Source organism: Rhamphochromis longiceps, linkage group LG23 (genome assembly GCF_057381845.1).
Source record: "Rhamphochromis longiceps isolate RC_006_pf linkage group LG23, R_longiceps_female_GT1.1, whole genome shotgun sequence".
Lineage (NCBI taxonomy): Eukaryota > Metazoa > Chordata > Actinopteri > Cichliformes > Cichlidae > Rhamphochromis > Rhamphochromis longiceps.
This window is the reverse complement of record NC_140578.1, coordinates 6,111,749-6,133,803: the sequence shown is the minus strand read 5'-3', so window position 1 is coordinate 6,133,803 and position 22,055 is coordinate 6,111,749. Positions and strand designations below refer to the sequence as shown.

Here is a 22,055-nt window from a genome sequence, read left to right as displayed (position 1 = left end):
GATATATCTGTATTTGCCGACATGCCGAATCATGCAAGCTTTATGTTATACTATTTGTCATCACTTTTTCGTATTTGTACTTGTTCTTAACAGTCTTTGATAGTCTAAAGCAGCTTTATGAATGTAATCAAAGGTAAATCATCAGACAGGTAGAGACAGAGCAGTCAGCTTCAATGAACCAGCTAATGTACATATCTCCACTTAAACTAAAAAGAATAAAAACACAAATTATTGTTTTTCATTTGTGTGTTGTAAACTCGTTTACTAATCTCTTTTAATTTGTTTTTCCTTTTGTTCTTTCATTACTGTTCACACTGATATTAGTCTAACATTGATACAGCTCATTATGTTTGCCATAGTAGTAACTGGTTTACAGTTTTACCTAATAAGTAAAAGATCACTGGTTCGAGCTCAGGAAGAGACACAAAACATTTTTTGCATTGCATTGGGCCAACCACTTTGTGAATTAGGGAACAGCTAAAATTAGCTTTTAGTAACTTAATGTGATGTGTTTCCAGAATGTGATAGCATAATATGTGTGTGTGTGTGTGTGTGTGTGTGTGTGTGTGTGTGTGTGTGTGTGTGTGTGTGTGTGTGTGTGTGTGTGTGAGCCAGTCAATACTCGGGTAATTTCAGCAAACATGTAAGTACATGTAATCAAACAAACAAACAAACAAAAAGGTCAAATAATAAAAAATAAAGTTGTCTTATAAAACACGAACAACTGATCTGGTTGGACTTTCAGTTCTGAGTTCAACCACGAGGGGGCGACCGTCTCTCGTGATGAGGCGGAAGCAGTTTGTTCTCATTTGAAACAATTTTGTTGTGGTCCTCCTCTTCCTCGCTAAAACCAGGCTGGGTGCTGCCCATCTGTTTGTTTTTTTCCTGGTAGTCAGATTTTTGTGCAGCTACAGAAAATGAAGAAGTTTTTCGATGACTTTAAGAAAGACATCAAATTTAAATCCGCGGGACCCGGGAAGAAACTAACGGAAGACACCAGGCAAATAACAAACTTTTCTTTTCTCAGCTGCTACAGCGCTAAGCAGAGCTAGCCGCACAGATAGCTATTTAACATTGGCTAAACGGGCTTATCTCATAGCTGACAGCTGATCAGTAATGACTACCGCTTTTCCGTCTCCCCATGTATTGAAGCTAACCACAACAGTGCTAATTTGTGTGTGTTTTTCTCACGGGTGTTTGTCAAACGGCTAACTGTTATATATTCTTGAGCACGGCGGGGGGCGACTGTATAATTTCATGGTGACCTGACTAACAGTTAATCCCTGCACAAGCTTGTTTAGTTAAAGAACTAAGCAAACCTGCTTCTCAACAGGAAGCAGAGCTGTTGTGATTCTGACGTGTTTGTACTGTTGTCGTTGCTACTTAGCTTAGCACTGTCTTTTCTTCTTCCTACTGTGAAGCCACAACACGTCTCCTCTTATAGTCCTGTTTCTCTCCTAATAACCCTACAGTGCCAAGCCTGAGGTGGTGCAGGGCAGATCCAGTGTCAAGCACGATCGCCATGCCCCCAGTGAAGGAGCCCAGAGGGCTGGAGCTGCAGCCTTGGCCAGGATTGAACAGCATCAGAAGCCGAAGGTTCACACCTCCCAGGACGCCATTAGGACCCAGGGTGAGACATGCAGCCCTGTTATTACACCAGGTGGTGTCTATCAAACACAGATGAACGTCAGCCTCCTCGTTTCAGTTGTGGGTATTAGGATAATTCAGTTGTGGGTATTAAAACATGTTTTGGACTGTGAAGCACTCTACGGATTATTATAGTTGATCTGTTTTAAAAAAAAACATATCTTCTAAATTTGTTGTCTGCTACTGTACACTATATCCAGTGTATGAAAGATCAGCCACCAAAAACGTTTATTACCTCTGAAAAACCACATAATCATAGAAGTCACCCACCCATTCATTTTCTGCTGTTTAACTGAGGCCAGTTAGTGAGGGCTGCAGCCTAAGCAGAGAAGCCCAGACCTTTCTCCCCCCTCAGATATTTCAATTCCTCCACTTGAGGTAGCAACTCGTCCCTGAACCAAAAAAGTATTTATTTTAAAAAAAAAATCATTGTTTTTGTATTCATGGGAAGATTTGCATCAAGTATATAATCTTTATGTTTATATTAAGATGCTGATCCTGTCAATGGGAAGTAGATATGATTAGATACTGTTTTAAACTGATAAAGCAAACGGCAAAGATTTTTATTTTGAGGTAATATTTTTGGTTAAAAAAATTATTTATTAACTGTTAAAAAATATTCTGGTTATAACAGTTGTTTTCTACACGTGCTTGCAGTAAAAAGAGAACTTGAGGCCGAGGCAGCTGCACTTGCTGAAAAAGAAAAGGCAGCTGCAGCAGAGGTAAGTGTTGCATAAACCAGAATTGTGACACAATTTTCATGCTAATTTTGGTTCACATCGACTGTGGTTAACTTCTTAAAATATTTCAATTTTTTCTTTCACTTTGAAGAAGACAGTACTCCTGATAAGCTGTTTTCATGACTGATTAAAGTAAATATTCCTGTTTATACACAGCCTATCATACAGTGTCCAGTGTTGAAAAGGGCAGCATAGGTGCAGACAGCTGTTCATCTCAATGTCAGTTTCATAAAAGTAGGTGTCCTTCTCCAGCCAGACAGTGGGCTTTTGTTTTAATCTTCCCTTATTTACCTTAAATCTGTTCAGTACTAAAATTCTTTTATCACAATCCTAGTGGTTTTCTTTAGTTGAAAAGCCAGAACTTTCTTTTTTTATATGAAAAAAAAACCCCTATATGCTTGTTGAAACCTGAATTATACATGTCCTTACTGGAAAATACGTCAGTGGTTGTGAGGCCTAATTCAGAATATCAGAAAAGGAGCCGCCTAGTTATGTGAGCTGTATTAAATTCAGAGTAATAGCGGTGGCCTGTTAGTGTGGATGAAAATTTCATCACTGAATCTAACAACACTGATTGACATTTTCCTCCCAGGGCTCCAAAGTGCCAGTGAAAGATCCCACCCTTCTCTCAGTATCAGGCGTCTATTTCATCTGTCCACTAACTGGAGCCACATTAACCAAGAGTGAGAGGGAAATACACATTAAAGAGGCCATTTTAATGGTATGTCTGAGGATGTTGGTTCAGTTATAACGTGTGTGCAGTCAGACTGAATGCTTATCTAATCGGTGCTTTTGATAAACATGCAATTTTTCCCTGCAGCGGTTTGAGGAAGATGCAGTCGAGGCGTCTGTTATGATGATGCACACATTTAACAAAGACAGAGAGAAAGTGAAGGCTGCTGTGGACATCATAAGCAAGTAAGACGCTGATGGTGATGTTAATTACATATGTAAATGTTTTATGCTGTTGTCACAGATTTTGAATATCTGTTCTAGACATCAAAGGTTTTTTTTTTTTTGTTGTCATTGTTTTGTTTCCAGATATGTTGAAAATATATGCAAGAACCCCACAGAAGAGAAATACAGGAAAATTAAACTCAGCAACAAAGTGTTCCAGGTGTGTAACGTTCCTGGATCAAGACTAACTATTTGTAGCAGACTTTATGGGATTTCTATAAGAAAACAAGATAATTTTGCATGACTTATAAGATTCCTTGTGTTATTTCAGGAGAAAGTAAAGTCTGTGGAGGGCAGCAGGGAGTTCCTGCAGGCTCTGGGCTTTACAAGTGTGATGCTTCCCATAGAGGGCCAAGGTAAATGAATAGTGATATTTATGAGCAGTATGTGTCTGCTCACCTGCCAGTGATTTTCATTTATGCATCATTCAGTCTTTACATCGTTTTAACGCGTGCCCACCTTTCACGGAGATCAGAGGAGGAAGAGGAGTTCCTGGTTTTGCCAGAGCAGAGCCCCGATGCGCTGGAGCTGATGAAGGAGAGGAGGGATCGTCTTCAGAGAGGCGAGCCGGTCAGAGCGCAGCTGGACAGGCAGCCTCAAGCTTTCAGGCAGTCTCCTAACGCTCAACGCTTTGAGCTGCCGCCAGAGTTCTACAACCTGACAGCGGAGGAGCTCAAAAGGGAGCAACAGCAGAGGTATAGACTCACTTTCAATCCAAAAAATGGATCTAATTCAAGTCAGCTATAAATTCTAGTTAGGTGGTAGTGAAATGTTGTCTCTCTTTTCTTTAATGAATTGTCTGTGCAGTCAGATCAGTTACTTGATTTCACTCGCTGTGGTAGCAGTTCCAGTGAAATGGAGTAAAGATCAATATTTGGCTCATAGGATTTGCAATTTGTCTGTGACAGTGTGGTTAGAGAAACTTCATCCCTGTTTGAATTTATCCTACAAGACTGCTGTAAAAGAACCACAAGTAACAGTTTGCCCCTAAATATGCTGGTGATCAAACTAGGTTTTGGTTATATTTGTTCCACATGGTTTCCAAGTTTGAGTAACCAAGTAAAGAAGATTCAGAGGAGACAGTGACAGTCTCCTGGATGTGTGCAGTAGACAGTGACCCCTCGATGGATCATTAGTTCTCATAACTTTGCAACATGATGTAAAGCAACAGATCCTTTAGGTCTTGTAAATTCTGAGGTGGGTCCTCTTTGGATCGGACTTATTTGTCCAGCACATTCCACAGATGCTCGATTAGACTGAGACATGGGGGCAAGAGGGCGCAGCCATCAGGGAATACTGTTTCCATGAAAGGGTGTACAACTAACACCTCTTTTTTTTTTTTTTTTTTTTTAAACGACTGCAGCATTGAAATTATGATTTATTTATTTTTTAACTCTTAGTTGTCCTGGGTTGTATGGCAGTATTTGACTCTAGGTTTCCACTATTAACAGCACACCCAAGAATAATGGATTATTTAATGCTGATGTTCTTTTTATAGCCTCTGGGTGTGTCATGTGCCTCTAGCCAGAAAAGTTTCCCTGGTTTACTAGTGTTTGTCTATCAGCGAATGAGTCCCTTGTGTGTTTCACAGGAGTGAGTTAGTAGAGAAGAGTGCCATGCTGCGCACTAAAGCCATGAGGGAGAAAGAGGAACAGAGGGAGAGGAGGAAATACAACTACACCCTGCTCAGGGTGAGACTACCTGATGGGAACCTGCTACAAGGTGAAGCCACAATTTAAAATGTACTTCAAGATTAAATCAATTGAGTAAACCAAAAGCATTTTACTCTGAAAAATCCTACACATTGTAGTTTTGTGGGCATTGTTGACACAACTGCTCATGATTTGTGACCCTCTCAGGAACATTTTATGCCTGGGACCGGATGCCTGTGCTGTTTTCCTTCATGCGGGAGTCTCTGGTGGACGGTTGGCAGCCCTTTGAACTGATTGCTCCTGGAGGTCAAAAACTACAAGAATCTGAAGACATTGCTCTCGCAGAGTGCAACTTGGTGGGTTGAAATCAGAATCTACTTGGCAAACTGGCCTGTGGATTAATTTTTTTGTCAGTCCCATTGTTGCCCTAACATGTAACACTGTATTTAGTATTTCTTTCTGATGAATGTGGGCACTGGGAGAATGAAAACAAACTTCAATGTTAAAACCCACAGCACAGAGCAGGGGTTTTAATTCAGGTTTTAGTTTGTGGCAAATTTTTAGAACAGAGAGTGAATGTTTGAGGTTGTTTTTAGTCAGGTAATATTGATGTTGAGGTAAAGTGTCACATTTACATTTGAACTACTAATTTTCTCCCTTTTAAACGAAAAATAATCTGTATTGTACTGACTTCCCTTATATTTTAGGTCCCTGCTGCGCTGCTCACGTTTGCCTGGGATGCAGCTGTGCAGGCTGATATTGCAGCTGCAGGTGGAAAGAGCCCCACTCTCCTCAAACCGGAACTGCTGGAAAACATTCGGAGCCTGAGCTGAGCAAGAGTACTCTCTCCCGAACCCTCCCCTCTACCTTCCTCTTTCCTCTCACACTACTGGGGTGAATTCGGCCCTTTACTAGTGACACATTTATTTTTGCAAACTCTAACCTAAGTCGGTAGCAGTGATAGATTAGGGGCAATGTTACCCTAATATATTTGTTGGGCTGAGCATAATCTCCCCATGGGGATGAGGTCACAACACAGCCTGCTTCAGCAGGACATGTTGAAGGAAGCACTGCTGACAGATGGAAGGAGAAAGCAAGAGCACATGCTTGTTTTGGGGGGTTTTGCATCCTGATTGTACATGCTGTGTAGTAAACAGACTCTGCAGCTGCAGTCTTTCCTGTTCTACCCAAGTCAGTCAGGTAGAGTTTTCAAAGCATGTTGAGACCCTGTTTTAACTGTGTCACCACTCCCTCCCCTTTAGAAAAAAATAAATGGCAAAGACCGTTCAAGATACAGTTGTTGAATCACGTTAAGTATCTCAGCTCCTTCAGCGGCTCCTGTGATTTTTTTTTTTTTTTTGTAAGGCTGCTGGGTGTCAATGCACTGGCTTTACTTCAGACTTGAAATGCTCTGTGCTTTGTTTGGCGGTGTTCGAGATTAGCTCAGTGTAGTCTGTTAACTGATTTGATGTGATACGAGTCTGGCTTTATTGCTGAAAACATACATAAGCTTCTGTTGCCCTTTTGTCCTCTGCTCCGGAGCGGCCTTGGGCTCCTTGGTGTTACAACACAGACTGTCTTTTGTTGTTGCTTCAGTATGAGCATGAGCCTAAATCAGAATTCATAAATCAAAATTTTTATTTTGGATAATTTTGAAATTTATGTTGAGACAAAACATAGGGGTAACTTAAAAATAATTAAAAGATGAGGCCCATATATATATAGTTTTATAATTGTGTCAGCCATGTGGTGACAATGTGAAGGCAATTCTAGTACTGGAATCAACTATTTTGTAAGTTTGTAACAATGAAGGATATTTTGGGGAGTAGGGAGGGGCCTAAACACCTCTACTATTACATTGTTCACACTTAAATGATTAATGTTTGAATTTTATGTTGAAGCTTTGTGTAACCAACTCCACCCTGGCATGGAGATAGCCAAATTTCTGGCAGCATGGATTTCTGTTGTATTGAAAATGGTGGTTAATTATTTTTTGTATTTGTTTGCATCAAACACTTATTTTTCTCCACATAAAAAGGGTCCGAGTACATGAAAACGCCTCAAAACACCAACTGTCCGAACTGAATCCAGTGACAACTCAAGTTGCAAAAGAGACTGAAGTTTCAAAGTTTATTCAAGCTGCATACGTTTATTTTGTTTGTGGTTTTGCTGTACATGAGCATTTACCAAGTAGAACTTTAAAACCTAATTACTTTCTCCTTGTAGTGGTTGGTTAAATGACAACAGCCTACCTCTTACCATTTCCATGCATCACAAGGGAAATGTACACAATTATGTAACATCAGTCTAAGGTTAGGGGTTACTGTCTTTTCCCCTCTTATGTTGCTAATAATGGTCAGTTGCACACTGAACACACAAATTAGAACTGGGTGATGGGGAAACAAACTGATGTCCACTATTTCATTCACAGCCCAGGTTGAATCAGCCAAAAGAAACCTTTCTGCAGTCTAACGCTTGTCCACAGGTATTGCATAAAAGGGATGTAGATCTTTCATTAGCACCATAACAGTATGAAATAATTAAGTGAGCAGTTGTGATCTGTCCAGATGTTTCCTTCCGAGTGGTGTTCTGTTGCTTTTTAAGCTGCCTGTAATAACGATCGCTTGCAAAGCCTCTTAACTTTTAACAAACAGAAGTCTGTTTAAAAAAAATAAATAAAAGTTGTCTTTGGAATAAGAAATGTTTTCTATTCCTGTGTTGGACATGTATTTATTTGCAAAGCCTTCATAATATGTGCAACATCTTGATGTGCTGATACCTTAAATGTGAAATTAGTTTAGCAGCCAGCCATTTACTGCTCTCAGATTTGGACCCTTTAAAGTCAAGTGTATGATATTTAATGCATTATTGCAGATTATTTTCCCTATGAAAAAAATAAATTGCAAAAAGAAAAGAACCGGTTATAACAAATATGATACAACTTAAAATTCATATATGCAGACAGTTCAATAATCACTCCATTTTCATAAAATTATAATTTTCTGGCAATTATTTTATGGTTCTGGCTTTAAAGGGTTAATTGGATGAAATACAAAGTGTCTTTAACCAGACTACATCATCTTTTAATGGATGTGTTGGTGGGAGTTTCCCTCCTCTCAACTGGTAAACCATGTTAGTGCCCCAGTTTTGTTTTTTTAACTAAATAACAGCAAAATAAGTCAAAAACAGGTTACCATCTTTAAACCAAATTAGAGCTGCTAATACTCCTCAGCCCCCCTAGCCAGCTGTAACCAGGTAGATGGTTTCCTCTCCCTGAGCCTGCTTTTGGGGTCTCTTCCAGTTAAAACTGAGTTTTTCTCTCCCACTGTCACCAAGTGCTGTCTGTGTGGCTTAGTCTGATTGGTGTTCTATCCCTTATCATATACATTCAAATTGGCTAAGGTGAACTGCAGTATCAGTATTCAGATGTTGCTCTAAGTAGTTTAGAAACAGCTGCTTTACGTGATTTTTCAGCACAAACATCTGTACCGTGTACCAAGAATGATCTGAAAAAGAAAATATCCAGTGCGCAGCAAATGTGTTGATGTGATGTCAGAGAATGGCCTGATTGTTCAAATAGCGACTCGTTACAACCAAGATATGCGCAAGAGCATTTCTGAATACACGTCTAACCTTGAAGCAGATGGCTCTCTGGGTATAACTCAAGTCAGCTAACAACAGAACTGATGCTACAGTTCGCACACCAAAATGATCAGAAGATTGGAAAAAACTGTTGCCTGGTCTGATGAGTGAATTTCTGGTGCAACATTCAGAGGGTAGAGTCAGAATTTGGCGTAAACATCAATATTACTCCTGACTATGTTTATTCCTTTGTGACAACAGTGTATAACAGTGATGACTGTTTCCAGCAGGATAAAGCCACGTGAGCCTAAATCACCTGGCATTGGTTTCTTAAACATGACAGTTTACTGATGTTGTGTAACAAAAGATTTAGGTAACACATGTGCATCATTAATATATTACTTATCAACTGTCAAACTTAATTGCCCATTGTGGGACAAATATTTTCTGAATTTAGTTCCATGTAACAACTCAGCTGCCAGTTTTTTTTTTACAGAACTCTACTAATAGAATAACAAAACATCCCAAAGAGACAAGAAATAAACTGTATATAAAAGTGCAGTACTTTTATTCATGTTTAATGGATTTATCCTGTTCAAGTATTCTTGAAAAATAAAGAAAATACATATTTATAAAACACTGTGGCACTGAACCTAACTGTACAAGTACAGAGCTAGCAACTACTCCAGTGAGTTTGTCAGGTTTAGAAGTTGCAGAATAAATGAACCCATGGAAATCAGAAGAAAATGTACAGATGGACTTTAAGCTTCTCATTTTGGTAACCTATATACATTAGAAAATATCACATCCACAACTTGATGAATTGAACATTTCAAAAACCGTAAATAATGTTCTCGATGTCTTGGATGCTTCTCGTGGAGGGGAAGAAAAAAAAAAAAAAAAAAAAAAAAAAGGCCATTTGTGTTCTGCTTTTCTCCCTGTTTAACCCAAATCTGCAGCAGCAGCTAAAGCAGTGCCGGAGAAATTCACCTTCCCCTCTATAGGCCCACGTTAAACACAAATATCAGATATAATCAATGAATACTGGAATACTGGTCAAGCCTGTCCTTATTCAAACCAGTCACCAATATTAGGGATAGCTGCTATCGGCCCGATGGCTGCTGACTGAACTGAATTAGTTGAGAGGGAACTCAATCCTGAGCAGAGTTTACCTGCTACGAGTTACCCGTATCTTAGGTGCTTCATCTTACTTGAAGACTTGATTCTGTCTGGCACACCGTGGAGTTCAGATCCAGCAAGCAGGAATTTCTAGGCAGAAAAGGGGTAGTCTGACTGGGTGAAGACTGCCTGTCCTGCACTCAGACAGTGTCGAGGGCAGACGCAGAGCTTGCAGTGGGGAGAGCAGCAGTGTCAGAGGGGGTTGTTTCCATTGTACCATCTCCCTCACTGGATGTCTGTTTTGTAGGGCCTGAAGAAAAAGAAAAAAAAAAAAAAGTACAAATGTAATAAGATTTAATTTAGGTGTCTAAAATGTATACATACACTTTAAAACTGAATAATATATATAGGAAACTGTAATAAACAGCTTAGGTTAAATGCTTGGCTCAAAGTGGCTCTATTGTGCTATTATTTTCTAGCTCCATAATTTTATTCTTTGACTCCACAGTAAGTTTCCATACTTGATAATTGAAAACAATCCCCATTTATGTTATACTGGGTCTTGGTGGTACCCCTCAGTTCACTCACTTTCAAACCTTTTCTGACATGCCCTACTTCAGAAGCTGAAATAAAAGTTCACTACACAGTTTTTAAATTCAATCACTACCATCAAAATCCAACTACAGACTACTGGAAAACTTCTTCTGATTGACTGCTACTCCAAAAAAGGTATGAACAGTAGATGACTATGTTAGGAGCCATTCTCATTGGCATTATACAGAATTAAGAGTAAAATGAGCATTTGCAGCAGTCTGAACTCTGAGCTTTTGCATCACAGGAATTACTCGTATACATGCTGGCCTCACTTGATTGTAGCCATGTTTAAAATGAACACTTTCACATCCATTTATTCACTATTATTTTCTTGTGATGTCGTTGAATCTTGGTTTAAACCTTAAAGTTGAAAATTACAGTTAAAAGGTAAAGTTTTACAAAAAAATAATCTTCCTATGCAGCTTACCACTTTGGGTAGAAATAATTACACAGTCATCTTCATCATCATCCTCAGTGTCAGCTTGAAAACCGTCAGCCTCCATTGCTTCCGTCTGGTAAACAGTAAAAAGCTGCAGTCAGTTTAAGAAAATCCTTTCACGTGTTTGGTAACATGATATTTAAAAGTGGTAATGTGAAGTGGATATTTCATTGTAGACCAGTCCTGCAAACAGGGCTTTAAAAAAAAAAAAAAAACTCTCATAATCCACCTTTACCTACCTGCTCAGGATCATTACATCTCTTCATAAACTTGGTGATTGACATGCTGCCTGTGCTCTTCCTTTTGTTAGAGGATGAAGGGGTGGTGGAGCAGCTCTGGGGAGTTGTGGGAGAGTTTCCCTGAGAGCCTGTGGCTGCCTGGGGTTCTTCACGGGGTTCTTCTCGAGCTCCCGTGGTGAGGTAGGTCCATTGGCAGGGCACTGGAAGAGCCTCCTGACCAAAACGGGACAGAACCTCTTGGTGCACATACCAGCAGCATCGCCTGTGGGCTGAACGCTTTTCATAAATAGCATTGTTCTTGATGAGGCGTCGCAGCTGCATCCTGATCAAAGCAGGAGGGAAAGGAAAAATCTCAAGACAATACAACTACACCATACAAACATAAACGTCCACACTGAATATTACATTTACTGTTCCCTAACCATTGCTTTACCTGCTGGGAATATTTTCTGCTGGGTTCTGAGGGCTGGACAGAACAGGAGGAGATGAGGAGGTGATCTCCTGGCGACAAAACTCCCGAAACTCATTGATGATCACTTTGCTACTGTTGAGATTGCCATGCAGAAGAGGCAGGAGCTTACCGAGTACTGTCCAAGACGAGAATATTAGGGAGTTATTCATTGTTATGTCATAAATACATACATTTATTAGAATTTAAATACATTTCACATAAAAATCAAAAGATTTATTTCCTTGAAGCCAACAGTGCTGTGCAATATTAGGCTAGCGTCGAACCATGACCCATTCCGCTGCCAAAATAAGTTGATCCAGAGTTTGCAAGACTTTATATAGACACTTTACACCTGTTTTACCATCCATCCATGAGAAGATAATTGATAACAGACGATTTTTCCTGCTTTTATTTTGAAGGCTTACTCTAGAAACTCTACTCTAAAAATTTTATTTCGTAAACATGCTGGTTACTGTATGGTCAGAATTTGAGATCTCAATTACAGAGGTGGGTAGTAATAAGTTACATTTACTCCGTTACATTAACTTGAATACGTTTTGGGGGAAAAAGTACTTTTAAAAGTACCTTTGTTACACCATACTTTTTACTTGAGTACATTTGTGAAGAACTGCTACTTTTACTCCACTATATTTGGCAATACTTGACTTGTTACTTTTTTAAAAATAATTAATTTCTAGTCTAATAACATTATATCTAATAACATTAGATAATACTACTACTAATAATGGATCATGCCACCTGTAACTCTTTCACCAATCAGATGTAGCCATGCAGTCACATGACCAGATATAAAACACATTTTTAAAAAATGGCAGAGGTAGCTAGAACTGAAGAGGATGAACACCCTTGCCCTCATGTGCAAAGCATGTTTTGCGTAAAAGCAGTACAAAATAACAGCTGTATAACGCGGTGTCTTCAGTGTGAGCCAAAACAAACCGACATTTCAGCATAACAAGAACTCAACATCTAACCCGAGGAAGCATGCTAAATTTCGTTGTTTTTTTTTTTAGCTGTGGTTAGGTGGATGTCATCCTTATGTTACAGCAGCTGTGTTGAGCTCAATTCCTCGGTGGTCAGTGTACTGCAACTTTTTGATGTGTCCATACTCCAACACACATGAATTAAACGGCTGAATTGCCACCTCAGCATGGAGTCAAGTACTATAGAGTCTTGCAAATGACATTTTATTCTGGTGTGTAGCGGCAAGGAGACGTTTAATAGTTTCAGGACACTGACCCTCGAGGACTGGAGCTTAACACCTGTGGGTTATAGGATCACAGTCTTGAGCCACATTAAAAATTAAATGATTTAAAAAATATATAAATAAATGATGCGCATTTCCAGAATCACTCCCTTTCTCTGCTAGAAACTACATTGGTAATTAAGCTGTTTTAATATTTTTCTTTTCTCATTAAGTGACTTTTTGTCCTGACTCCTTCAATGAACTTCAATTATGAGGTGTAGAAGTTTATAACTAAGAGGAAGGCTAAACATTTTTTTGAAGGAGACTATTTGCCAGCACTGCTTAGCCTTGCATAAGTTCTGATTTTGAATGTAATCTGGAATTCATCGCAAATTATTTGTTGGCTATGAATGACAAGATTTTGTTTTAGTAGTTGGTAAAAAACATCTCCAGTGTGATCAAATTTTCAAGGCAAACATCCTATACAGCACAATAATGCCCAGACCTAATTCTTTTGAAAACCATACATCTTTCCACAGGTCTCAACTTCATCAGACATCACCTAGACACAGAGTTGGATGAGGCCAGTACAAACAGTAGCCTATCCGATGAAGATGACTTCTTTGGATCCATGGGGTCAGGAACCCAGAAGCAGGGAAGCTGGAGATGTACCTTTCATGTATATTCATTAGAAATATGGATCTACTGCATAGCTTTCCTCACATCAAACTGTCATTCAAAGTCAATACAGCTCTTCCTGCATCTGGAGCCTGTGAGGGACTTTTTAGTCAGACAGGACTTCTGTTCACTGCTAAACAGTTACAGTTTCACAGCAAGAACCTTGAGAACTGCTGCTGAAGCTTAACGATCACTTCACTGAATGAAGAAATGGCACATTTCTTGCTAAATATGCAGATAGATACACACCCACACAATTTATGGTAAAGTGAGCCGCCTTTACTTGCTCCATAATTAATCACAAGAGGAGCAGGCAGCTCAGGCAGCTCTTCAATCGATCGTGGCTCAAGAGTTGGGCGTTCGCCTTGTAATCGGAAGGTTGCCGGTTTGAGCCCCGGCTTGGACAATGTGTAGGTCGTTGTGTCCTTGGGCAAGACACTTCACCCATTGCCTACTGGTGGTGGCCAGAGGGCCCGGTGGCGCCAGTGTCCGGCAGCCTCGCCCCTGGTAGTGCGCCCCAGGGTGGCTGTGGCTACAATGTAGCTTGCCATCACCAGTGTGTGAATGGGTGGATGACTGATTGTGTAAAGCCCTTTGGGGTCCATAGGGACTAGTAAAGCGCTATACAAATACAGGCCATTTACCATTCAAACTTTGCATGCAAGCAAAACATCTGACAGACACTTACATTTTTCTTCTCTCTGAGACTTCAGTGACATCTCCTCTGGGCTGGGACTGTTGTCTGCTTTGGGTAAAGGCTCCACCAAGCACACAACATATGACTGTAAAAGTTCAAAGCCAGGTGCTTCTCCCTCCCAGATGCAGCCCCTCACCATCGGCTCCAGGACCTTCATCTTCTTCTTGCTGGACATAAGCTCATCCCACTCCCTTGCTTTCAGTTTCTGACGGAGTTTCTGCTTTTCCAGGTCACCACCATCCTGGGAGGTTTATTGGGCATTATCAGTTGTGCGAACCGCCAAAAGAAACTTTGCCAAAGTATTTTGAAACTAGAAGAGTCAAACAATTCTTTCAGTAAGGTGACAGAGGGCACTAATACTGTAGTTCGACTCATACCTCTTCTTCCAGTGCCCCTTCATCTTCTGAAAGGTAGCCATGAGGAACAAAGAATCCATCATCGTCATCGTCATCATCTTCTCCTCCCTCTTCCTCATCTTCCTAAAAGTGATCAAGAGTTCACAGCTTTCTAACGAGTAAAATAATCACTGTCACAGTTATTACCAGCCACAAAGCATAACCGGTATTGTTTTCACCTTGTAAAAAGAAACGTGCATAGCTGTCATTTCATATAATCATGGCATGGCTGAAGATGCATACTGTAACGTCAACTATAATTTAAGATGGATTTGAATACTTTTCCATACTCATCAACCCCTACCAATGGATAAACAAACATTAAAAAGCATATGACTGAGTTTAAAATCATTAGGTGTGGTCCAAGTGCTCACAGTCAACATTTTATTGTGTCATGGTTGAACAATCACATCACAAGATGGTCTTTTTTTTAAGTTCACTTCACACACACACACACACACACACACCAGGACTTTGGGACAACAATCTGTGATTTCTATATAAATCATGAGTGATTGAAACGGGTTTCAATGATTTCAAAGAGAATAAAAAAAACAAATGTGGGTGTGTTGTTTGATGAACAGTAATACCTATATGTTTATATGTCTGCATGTGTCTAAATCAGTTATTAAATGGGGGGGGCAAAAAAAAGACTTACCCCTTCACTATGAGACAGGGACTCTCCTGGCTCTTCTTCCTCCCATTCTTCATCACTGTCCACCTCATAGTCAAGTAAACCCTATGGTCGTAGAGAACAGTTGCTATCACTACAGCTACACATAAACTGGCAACCCACATAAGCACATTCACCGCTAGGGTGGTGCATGAACAGAAGACATTAATAAAATTACAAATAAAGGTTTCACCTTGTCTTGTCTAAAGGGGCGGCGAGGTGAGATGTGTGAACTGTTCTTGCTCCATGTGCCCCAGTAGGCTGGACGGTAATTCTCACGAAACTGCAGAAGCTTCATGGGCCCATAACGTTTACGGTCCGGCACACTATCTGGTTTTGGCCCTTCCACTGCTATACAATCCCTGAGAGAGGAAGAAAACAAACAAAAGCTTGAAGGACTATTTTAATTATCTTTTTTTTTTCAGTTTATAAAAATGATACATGAGAACCAATTTAAAACAATTTTATTGTTCTACAGGCATTAATATATAATCCATTTGTACTTTAGACTTTGGTCATTCATTTGAATTATGTTTGTTTTTATACTTTATTGTCAGACCATTGGACATGACCAGTGATGCAGAATAGAAACTGTAACCGTCCTAGGGCCAGTTAGGAAAATACTAATTTAATAGTTGATTAAATTCATCTGTGTATTATAGAGAAGTGGCACTGACACTGTGTGAAAGAAGAAACTTGCATAGTTATCATTTCACCTTTCCCCTGACTTTTTACAGTCCAATTTAGCTGACTTTGATATAGTAGATCTTGTTCAGACTAACTGACCAAAATGCCTTCAAAATACTTTTCCTGACAACAAATACACTTGTACTGCTCAGAAGCAGCTGTGTTGCTTCCAGCCTGTGTTATGCATTTTACTTTTTTATATTTTTCTAATATTACAGTTTTAACTTCTTTTTAAAAATTAGATGTTCTGCCTGTTCATGTTTGCAACTGGGCTACCTCTTTCAAATAAACATGCTCGCAATTAAACTGACAAACCCTGGGTTAACTTAAGCAGTTAATAACCAAGATCATGTGACCGCCTCTGCCCAAGGAGTCTGAGCAAGGGATTACTGCTGCTGTATATAGATTTACAAAACAAAAGTTAAATTGGGATTACCACCAATTCCAGTCTCACCTGAGTGAGTTGGTCTGTCTGGGTTTTGTGGGTCCTGACTGTCTGGGTTTTTGCCCAATCCAATCTTTCAGTCCATTCAGGTTATCAGCAGGATTCAACAAACATCGGTCCAGTTCCTCCAGAGCAGACTCTTCACACTGAACCCGGCACAGTGGTGCCAGAGCCATGTTTTCTTTGATCTCAAATGGAGCAAATTTCCCGCACGCAGCTGCAAGTGTCTGAAATGACAAGGGAAGAAAACACATGGCAATTATTATACTGGAGGTTCATGAAGTCAATATAAACGAGAAGCACTAAGAATGCAAACCTCCGCCAAGGTAGCTCACTCTCTGAGCAGCATTCACCTTTAGTATTGTATTTTTAACAATACATACATTAAGTTTGCAGTGCAGTGAAAATCGGGTAGCAGCTGTATGAAAGAGGTTTGCTTTGATTACACAAACTTTATGTAGGAGTAGATAATGGGCACAGATTTTTAAATAACTGAACGTGAATACACTGAGCTTGTTATACAATGTAACAGTAGTTAGTTAAAAATACACTGTAGACTGCTCTCTTTTTGTCTTAACAATACTTGCTGTAAATATTTAATGTGGGTGTAGTTTTAAAGAAAAGACATTTTATGAAACTGTACGGATTTTGAAGGAGAGATCAGAGTTCAAATGTGACATCCATCAATTTTCATGTCAGGTTAGTAAATCTACTTACCTTTGGAGCCTGCTGGATCTTCGATTTTTGTAGAAACCGCGTAATTTCTGCTTTCTCAGCTTTGAGGCGCTGTAACAAAACAGAACAGTCAAATGGTTAATTTTGAATGTAGAACAAGATGCTGAGCACATAACTGTCAAAAAAAAGAAAGAAAAAAGAAAAATAACTTACATCCTTTTCTTCTTTCAACCGTTTCTCCTCCTCTTTCATTCGCTTCTCTTCCTCTTTCTTTCGTTTTTCTTCCAGCTTGGCCCTATGGCAGATGTTAACAAAAATATTTTACCAAATCTAAACTTAAAAACAAAACTTAATTCAGATTGAATGAATAGACTATATGGATTCCTCTATCAGCTGCCCTATATGTCGCTTAAATGACTGCAAGTGTGGAGGGAAATATAAATAATATATGGATAACCCAAACCACATTTCATTTCAGCTCCACTGCCACAACGGACACAAATCTTTACAACCATATGAAACAATGAAAGTGTTTTCACTGTTCAGATTCCTCCATCAGCTGACCTGCAAGTCTCTCAAATGACTGCAGGTGTGGCGAAAAGTATGGACAACTACAATGTAAAACAATAATCCATTACTTACTCCATTTTGGATTTCCGCAGCTCCTCTTTTGCTTTTAGCCTCTCTGCCTTTTCCCTCTCCTCCTTCTCTTTTTTCTCCCGTTTTTCTCGTTCATCCTTCTCCTTTTTCTCCCGTTTTTCCCTTTCTCGTTCCTCCTTTAGTTTCCGAGCTTCTTCCTTCTTTTTCTCTTTTGCAGCTTTGGCCTCTTCCTTCTGCCGTTCCTTCTCCTGTCGCAGCCGGAGTCTCTCGTCTTGTTCCTGTAAACTCTAAATGTCAAATATTTATCACTTTTTCTACAAACTGATAAAGTGGGTGAAGAAATATGACACACAAAAGGCTCACAAAATAAATAAATAAATGAAAGTGAACCGAATGCAACAATTTGGGTTTGTTTGTTTTTTTACCTTCAATGAGCGTCTTTTGACCTTTTTTTGATCTGCTGGTATCTTGGGGGTGGTCTTTGACTCCTGTTAGTGAGAGAAAAGAAATATGGCTCAAGATCATTGCCTGTCTTTCACAAATGCTCCTATGTTTAAATTTTAACAATGTTAAATGTTAACAATGGTATAATTACTTCAATTAACAATGACATTTTTCTGAACAGCCAAGATTACACCCCCCCCCCCCCCAAAAAAAAACCAAAAAAAAAAAAACCACACTGTTAATTATTAATGATTTAGTACTTTAGTGTTATGCATTACATGAGTAAATATCAAATTAAAGCAATCTATTGATGATAGGAAGCAAACACTCAATAGAAATCTTGTTTTTTGTGTGATATGTGCAGATTTATATATATAATTTATATTTAAAAAACAAACTCTTTGAACACTGATTATGTCACGTTTGTAGTAATATACTGCCCAATGTGGGCTGCAACAAAAAGCAGGGTCACAGAGTGCTGTACATACTGTAGGTGTAGTAGCGGGTGTAGGGTCATCCGTCTTGGACTTTTCTGGCGAGCTTTCAGACGGAGAGGTGACTGATGAAACTGACTGCATGGACCGGTTTCCCAAACTAGAAACATTTCCTGACTCATTCAGCTCCTCTGCTTCAGTGTCAGAATCCTGTGTTGTGTCAAGCTGAGAGATGGATGCGGTGTTGTTCTTTTCCTCCTCCTCCTCCTCTTCTTCTTCTTCTTCTTCTTCTTCTTCTTCCTCCTCCTCTTTATCATCATCATTGTTGATTACAACAGAGTCTAATGTTTGCATTTTAGGAGCGCCATTAGCACTGCAGGACTTCTGAGGCGAAGCCGTTGTGTCTTTGCAGTGATGCTTATCTTTTGCTGGGACGCAGGGAGAGGCTGAAACAGATGAGGCAAGGGGCTTTAAAGGAGATGATGTGTTGTCCTCAGTCAGATCTATAATCATGTTCTCATCTGAAGTTGTGGCGCGTCTACGGCTTATGAAGCCATCAAGTGGCCCACGACCATTAACCAAAGGTGGGCCACTGCGCACAGAAAGAGGAGAGGATGCATTCTCATTCTCCCTGTCTGAGACTTCAGGTTCAGGGCAGGAATGGGCACAGGGGCGCTTAGGTGGCTGGTTCTCTTTAGGTTCAGGGTTCAGGCGCTTGAAAGGAAGACGGGCTAGAGACAGAAGAAAATACGGATCATTTGGAGCTGCACCACTGTGTATGATGAAAGACACAATTTTGATTCAATATATTGATGAGGGAAAAAGTAATACAGAAAGTCTAGAAGTAAGTAACAGGCACTGTTAGTGTAAGGTATAATTTTACAGTAGACAGCACAGAAATTATGAAACATTTAATCTGCATTGTCTCATTTCTCATTGTCAAGAGTAATATGTTTCACAAAATGTAGAAGTAAAAATTAAACATTGCATTTACCTTGTACAAGTTTCTTGCTGGCATTGTTACTTGACTTACAATCCATGCCTGAAAAATGAAAACAGACACATTAAAAGATAATTAAAGTAAAATTTCACATCATGATATTCATTTGTTTTAAATTACCTGCCAGTAAAAGTGCTCAAGAAGAAGAAGAAAAAAAAAAAAGACTATATAATATTATATAATATAATAAGATTTTATAAATATTTATCAATTCCTTATTTATTTCTGATAAATCTTTAAGTAGAGAAAGGGAATTTCTGTGGAAACATTAGTTTAGGAGCACTGTTTTGTGACGTAAAAACATTTCACCAATGGCAAAAGCTTCGAGACAAGTGATTGTAATTAGTTGGAATATTTGAAACATCTGTGCCTTTTAGAGCAAATAAACTGCTTTCTGAGCCCCAATTCAAATCAGTTGTACTGATACAGTGCCAATTCACAACAGTCACATCAAGGCACTTGAAATGGTTTTGATGGACTGAAGGAAAAAAAAGAAAAAAAAAACTGAACAGGTTTTAAACTTCCAAGTATCATTATCCATCTTGGAGCCTGTCCCAGCTGTCTTTGTAAAATGACTGCTATTGCAAGTAATACTTAAAACATAGCGTTTAACGTTTTTTCGTATGTACACACAATAAAACAGTTACACTCATGCTGGTAACCTGTTAAGGCCTACTTCCCCCTCCCCACTCCCAGCAGAGTGATCAGACTTTAGGAGAAGTGGAACTGTTATCAGAACAGATATTGGCATTCATCAATAAAATATTTATCAATAGCCATACCCCCACAAAAAATTATATTTATCCATTTAAAAAGCAAAACAAAACACTGGCAACACCACTTTTTAGTGTTAAGACTGCTTGTAGTAAAATAGCATTTACTGACTAGTGTCATAACAACAGTCCGAGAACCAATACTAATCGATTGGCATTAAATGCATTTATCTGACAGTAAAGGTAGCTCTTGAATGTGCTGTATTAACGGCACAATACGCTGCAACAACAACATTACACCGAGTATAGTAGCTATGTTTGGCTGGCTCTCCCGCCAACCGGCGTATGCATCGGTGCAACAAGGCCCGGTAGAGTCCACCGGGCAAGCGCCTCAGTTTGGGTCTGTCAGGATACGTTTTGCCTGCCAAGTGCTGAGCTGAAACCTCCCTCGAAACAACAACTGAGGATGGTCGTAACAACACGACACAGTTACAACAGCTTCAAAACGTCAATGTGTGTAAAGCTAAAGGGAAGGGAGCAGCTTTGACGCGTTAACTGTGACCCGGCTTTCATGTTTGCTGCTAAGCATCTAGCCTAGCAGCTTTAGCCAAGCACCTGAGGCAGAGCTTTGAGTTGCAAAGTAGAGCAAAAAAATACAACTGTCATTCGGTTAAAGGCCTTTAATTTACAGTTAGATTTGGATAGATATAAATACCGACCAACGGAAGCCTAACTTAACTAATTTAAACGTTATCCGACGCTAAGAATTTCCGGATTGGCGTTAAGTGACATTATAACAGCAAAGTAGTAGGTTAGCTGCACACTGCAGACTTTAATAACTCAAGACAATGGCGCATTTTTTTTTAAAAACAATCCGTGTGTGTCTCGTCCCATTGGCATTAAATAGCCTCGCGATATAAAACAGTTTTTAGCGTTGGATAACTTTATAGTACGCAAATGACAGTTTTGTCAGTTTGTCAACTCTGTACGTAGTTAAGACAAAACTGTACTTTGTCTATGATATACATGTAAACATATGTGTGCTTTAATGGCATTCAGGGCCGTAGCATTACCTCTTCTACGAGGAGTCGATGCTGCCAAATGTCCTTCCACCGATGGGTTTTCAGCCGCCAACATCCCAACCACTAACCCGGTGCTTCTGTCGTTAGCCGTGTTCTCCGACAAAGTGACTTCAAAATACCCTCAAGGTTCACGTTAACACCCGAAAATACACCGTGGTAGCAAACCAATATTGTGCTGCTATTCGAACGACATGTATAGCTAATTTATTTCACATAAAACATAACACATACTCCTTCCTACAGCTCCTACATGCTCCCCTGGTTTACCCTGCTGCCTGCCTCGCGCTCCCGAGTCGGAATTGGCGGGAGCCTGTCACTTCCATCAATGCTCCTCACTGATTGGCCCAAAAGAAGTTACCGGCTGCCAAGGGGCTGTTTGATTTTTACTGCTGCGCTGCACGTTTATGCTACTGTTCACGTTTTATAAAGCTACGTGACTTATTCTTGGTAGAAAGAGAGTTCTAGGCACTGTCTGATAGTATTTAAGATGTGAAATGTAACAATAAAAGCTTATTCTCTCATGTCATTCAGTGGTCTAAAACCAATTTAACTTTATTATGTCGACACTAGCCACTCCATAGGGGACACCCGAGGCTGTGAACCAAAGAACGCCCAGTGTAGCTGATGATTCGGGCTCTGTGATTGGCAGAAGAGTTTGACTTTCTGAAGTCATGGTTGCCATGTTGTGTGAAATAAAGGAATGGGCCGGTGTTGTGCCAAAAAGTGATTGTCTGCCAGAAACTGATTGCCGTCCGCGGGAGCGCGCGCAGCTGCTTAAAGCTGTAGCGCCCGGATTACTTGCGTTGCCAGCTACTTCCGTGCAACTGATATAACGGGCGGGGGGGCAAACAAACACATTTATGCCTTTGTTATTAGGCAAAGGTATGCATTTATGAAACTTCAACGTT

At 39.7% G+C, this 22,055-nt stretch overlaps 2 protein-coding genes across 3 annotated transcripts; one reads left to right on the top strand and one right to left on the bottom strand.

Moving 5' to 3' along the window:
• The first annotated feature begins 819 nt into the window (after positions 1–819).
• On the top strand, positions 820–7,697 carry ubxn6 (UBX domain protein 6). The gene is made up of 11 exons (XM_085397680.1): positions 820–1,000; positions 1,473–1,630; positions 2,305–2,369; positions 2,980–3,108; positions 3,208–3,305; positions 3,429–3,504; positions 3,616–3,700; positions 3,820–4,039; positions 4,936–5,066; positions 5,204–5,352; positions 5,704–7,697. Exons 1-11 carry the CDS (start codon positions 918–920, stop codon positions 5,827–5,829), a joined length of 1,320 nt encoding a protein of 439 aa, XP_085253806.1. The 5' UTR covers positions 820–917; the 3' UTR covers positions 5,830–7,697.
• Positions 7,698–9,440: 1,743 nt separating this feature from the next.
• chaf1a (chromatin assembly factor 1, subunit A (p150)) lies at positions 9,441–21,462 on the bottom strand. 2 transcript variants are annotated; one of them, XM_085397678.1, is made up of 16 exons: positions 21,139–21,462; positions 19,347–19,394; positions 18,407–19,083; positions 17,900–17,962; positions 17,517–17,761; positions 17,088–17,169; positions 16,917–16,985; positions 16,209–16,426; positions 15,261–15,429; positions 15,053–15,133; positions 14,377–14,478; positions 13,991–14,240; positions 11,403–11,556; positions 10,970–11,291; positions 10,719–10,803; positions 9,441–10,007 (listed from the first exon to the last, which is right to left on the bottom strand). In XM_085397678.1, the coding sequence occupies exons 1-16, from the start codon at positions 21,200–21,202 to the stop codon at positions 9,898–9,900; spliced, it is 2,739 nt and encodes a 912-aa protein (XP_085253804.1). In that variant the 5' UTR covers positions 21,203–21,462; the 3' UTR covers positions 9,441–9,897. The 2 variants fall into 2 exon arrangements, with proteins under 2 accessions (XP_085253804.1, XP_085253805.1); XM_085397679.1 differs by having other exon boundaries at positions 17,517–17,752.
• Between the last annotated feature and the right edge of the window lie 593 nt (positions 21,463–22,055).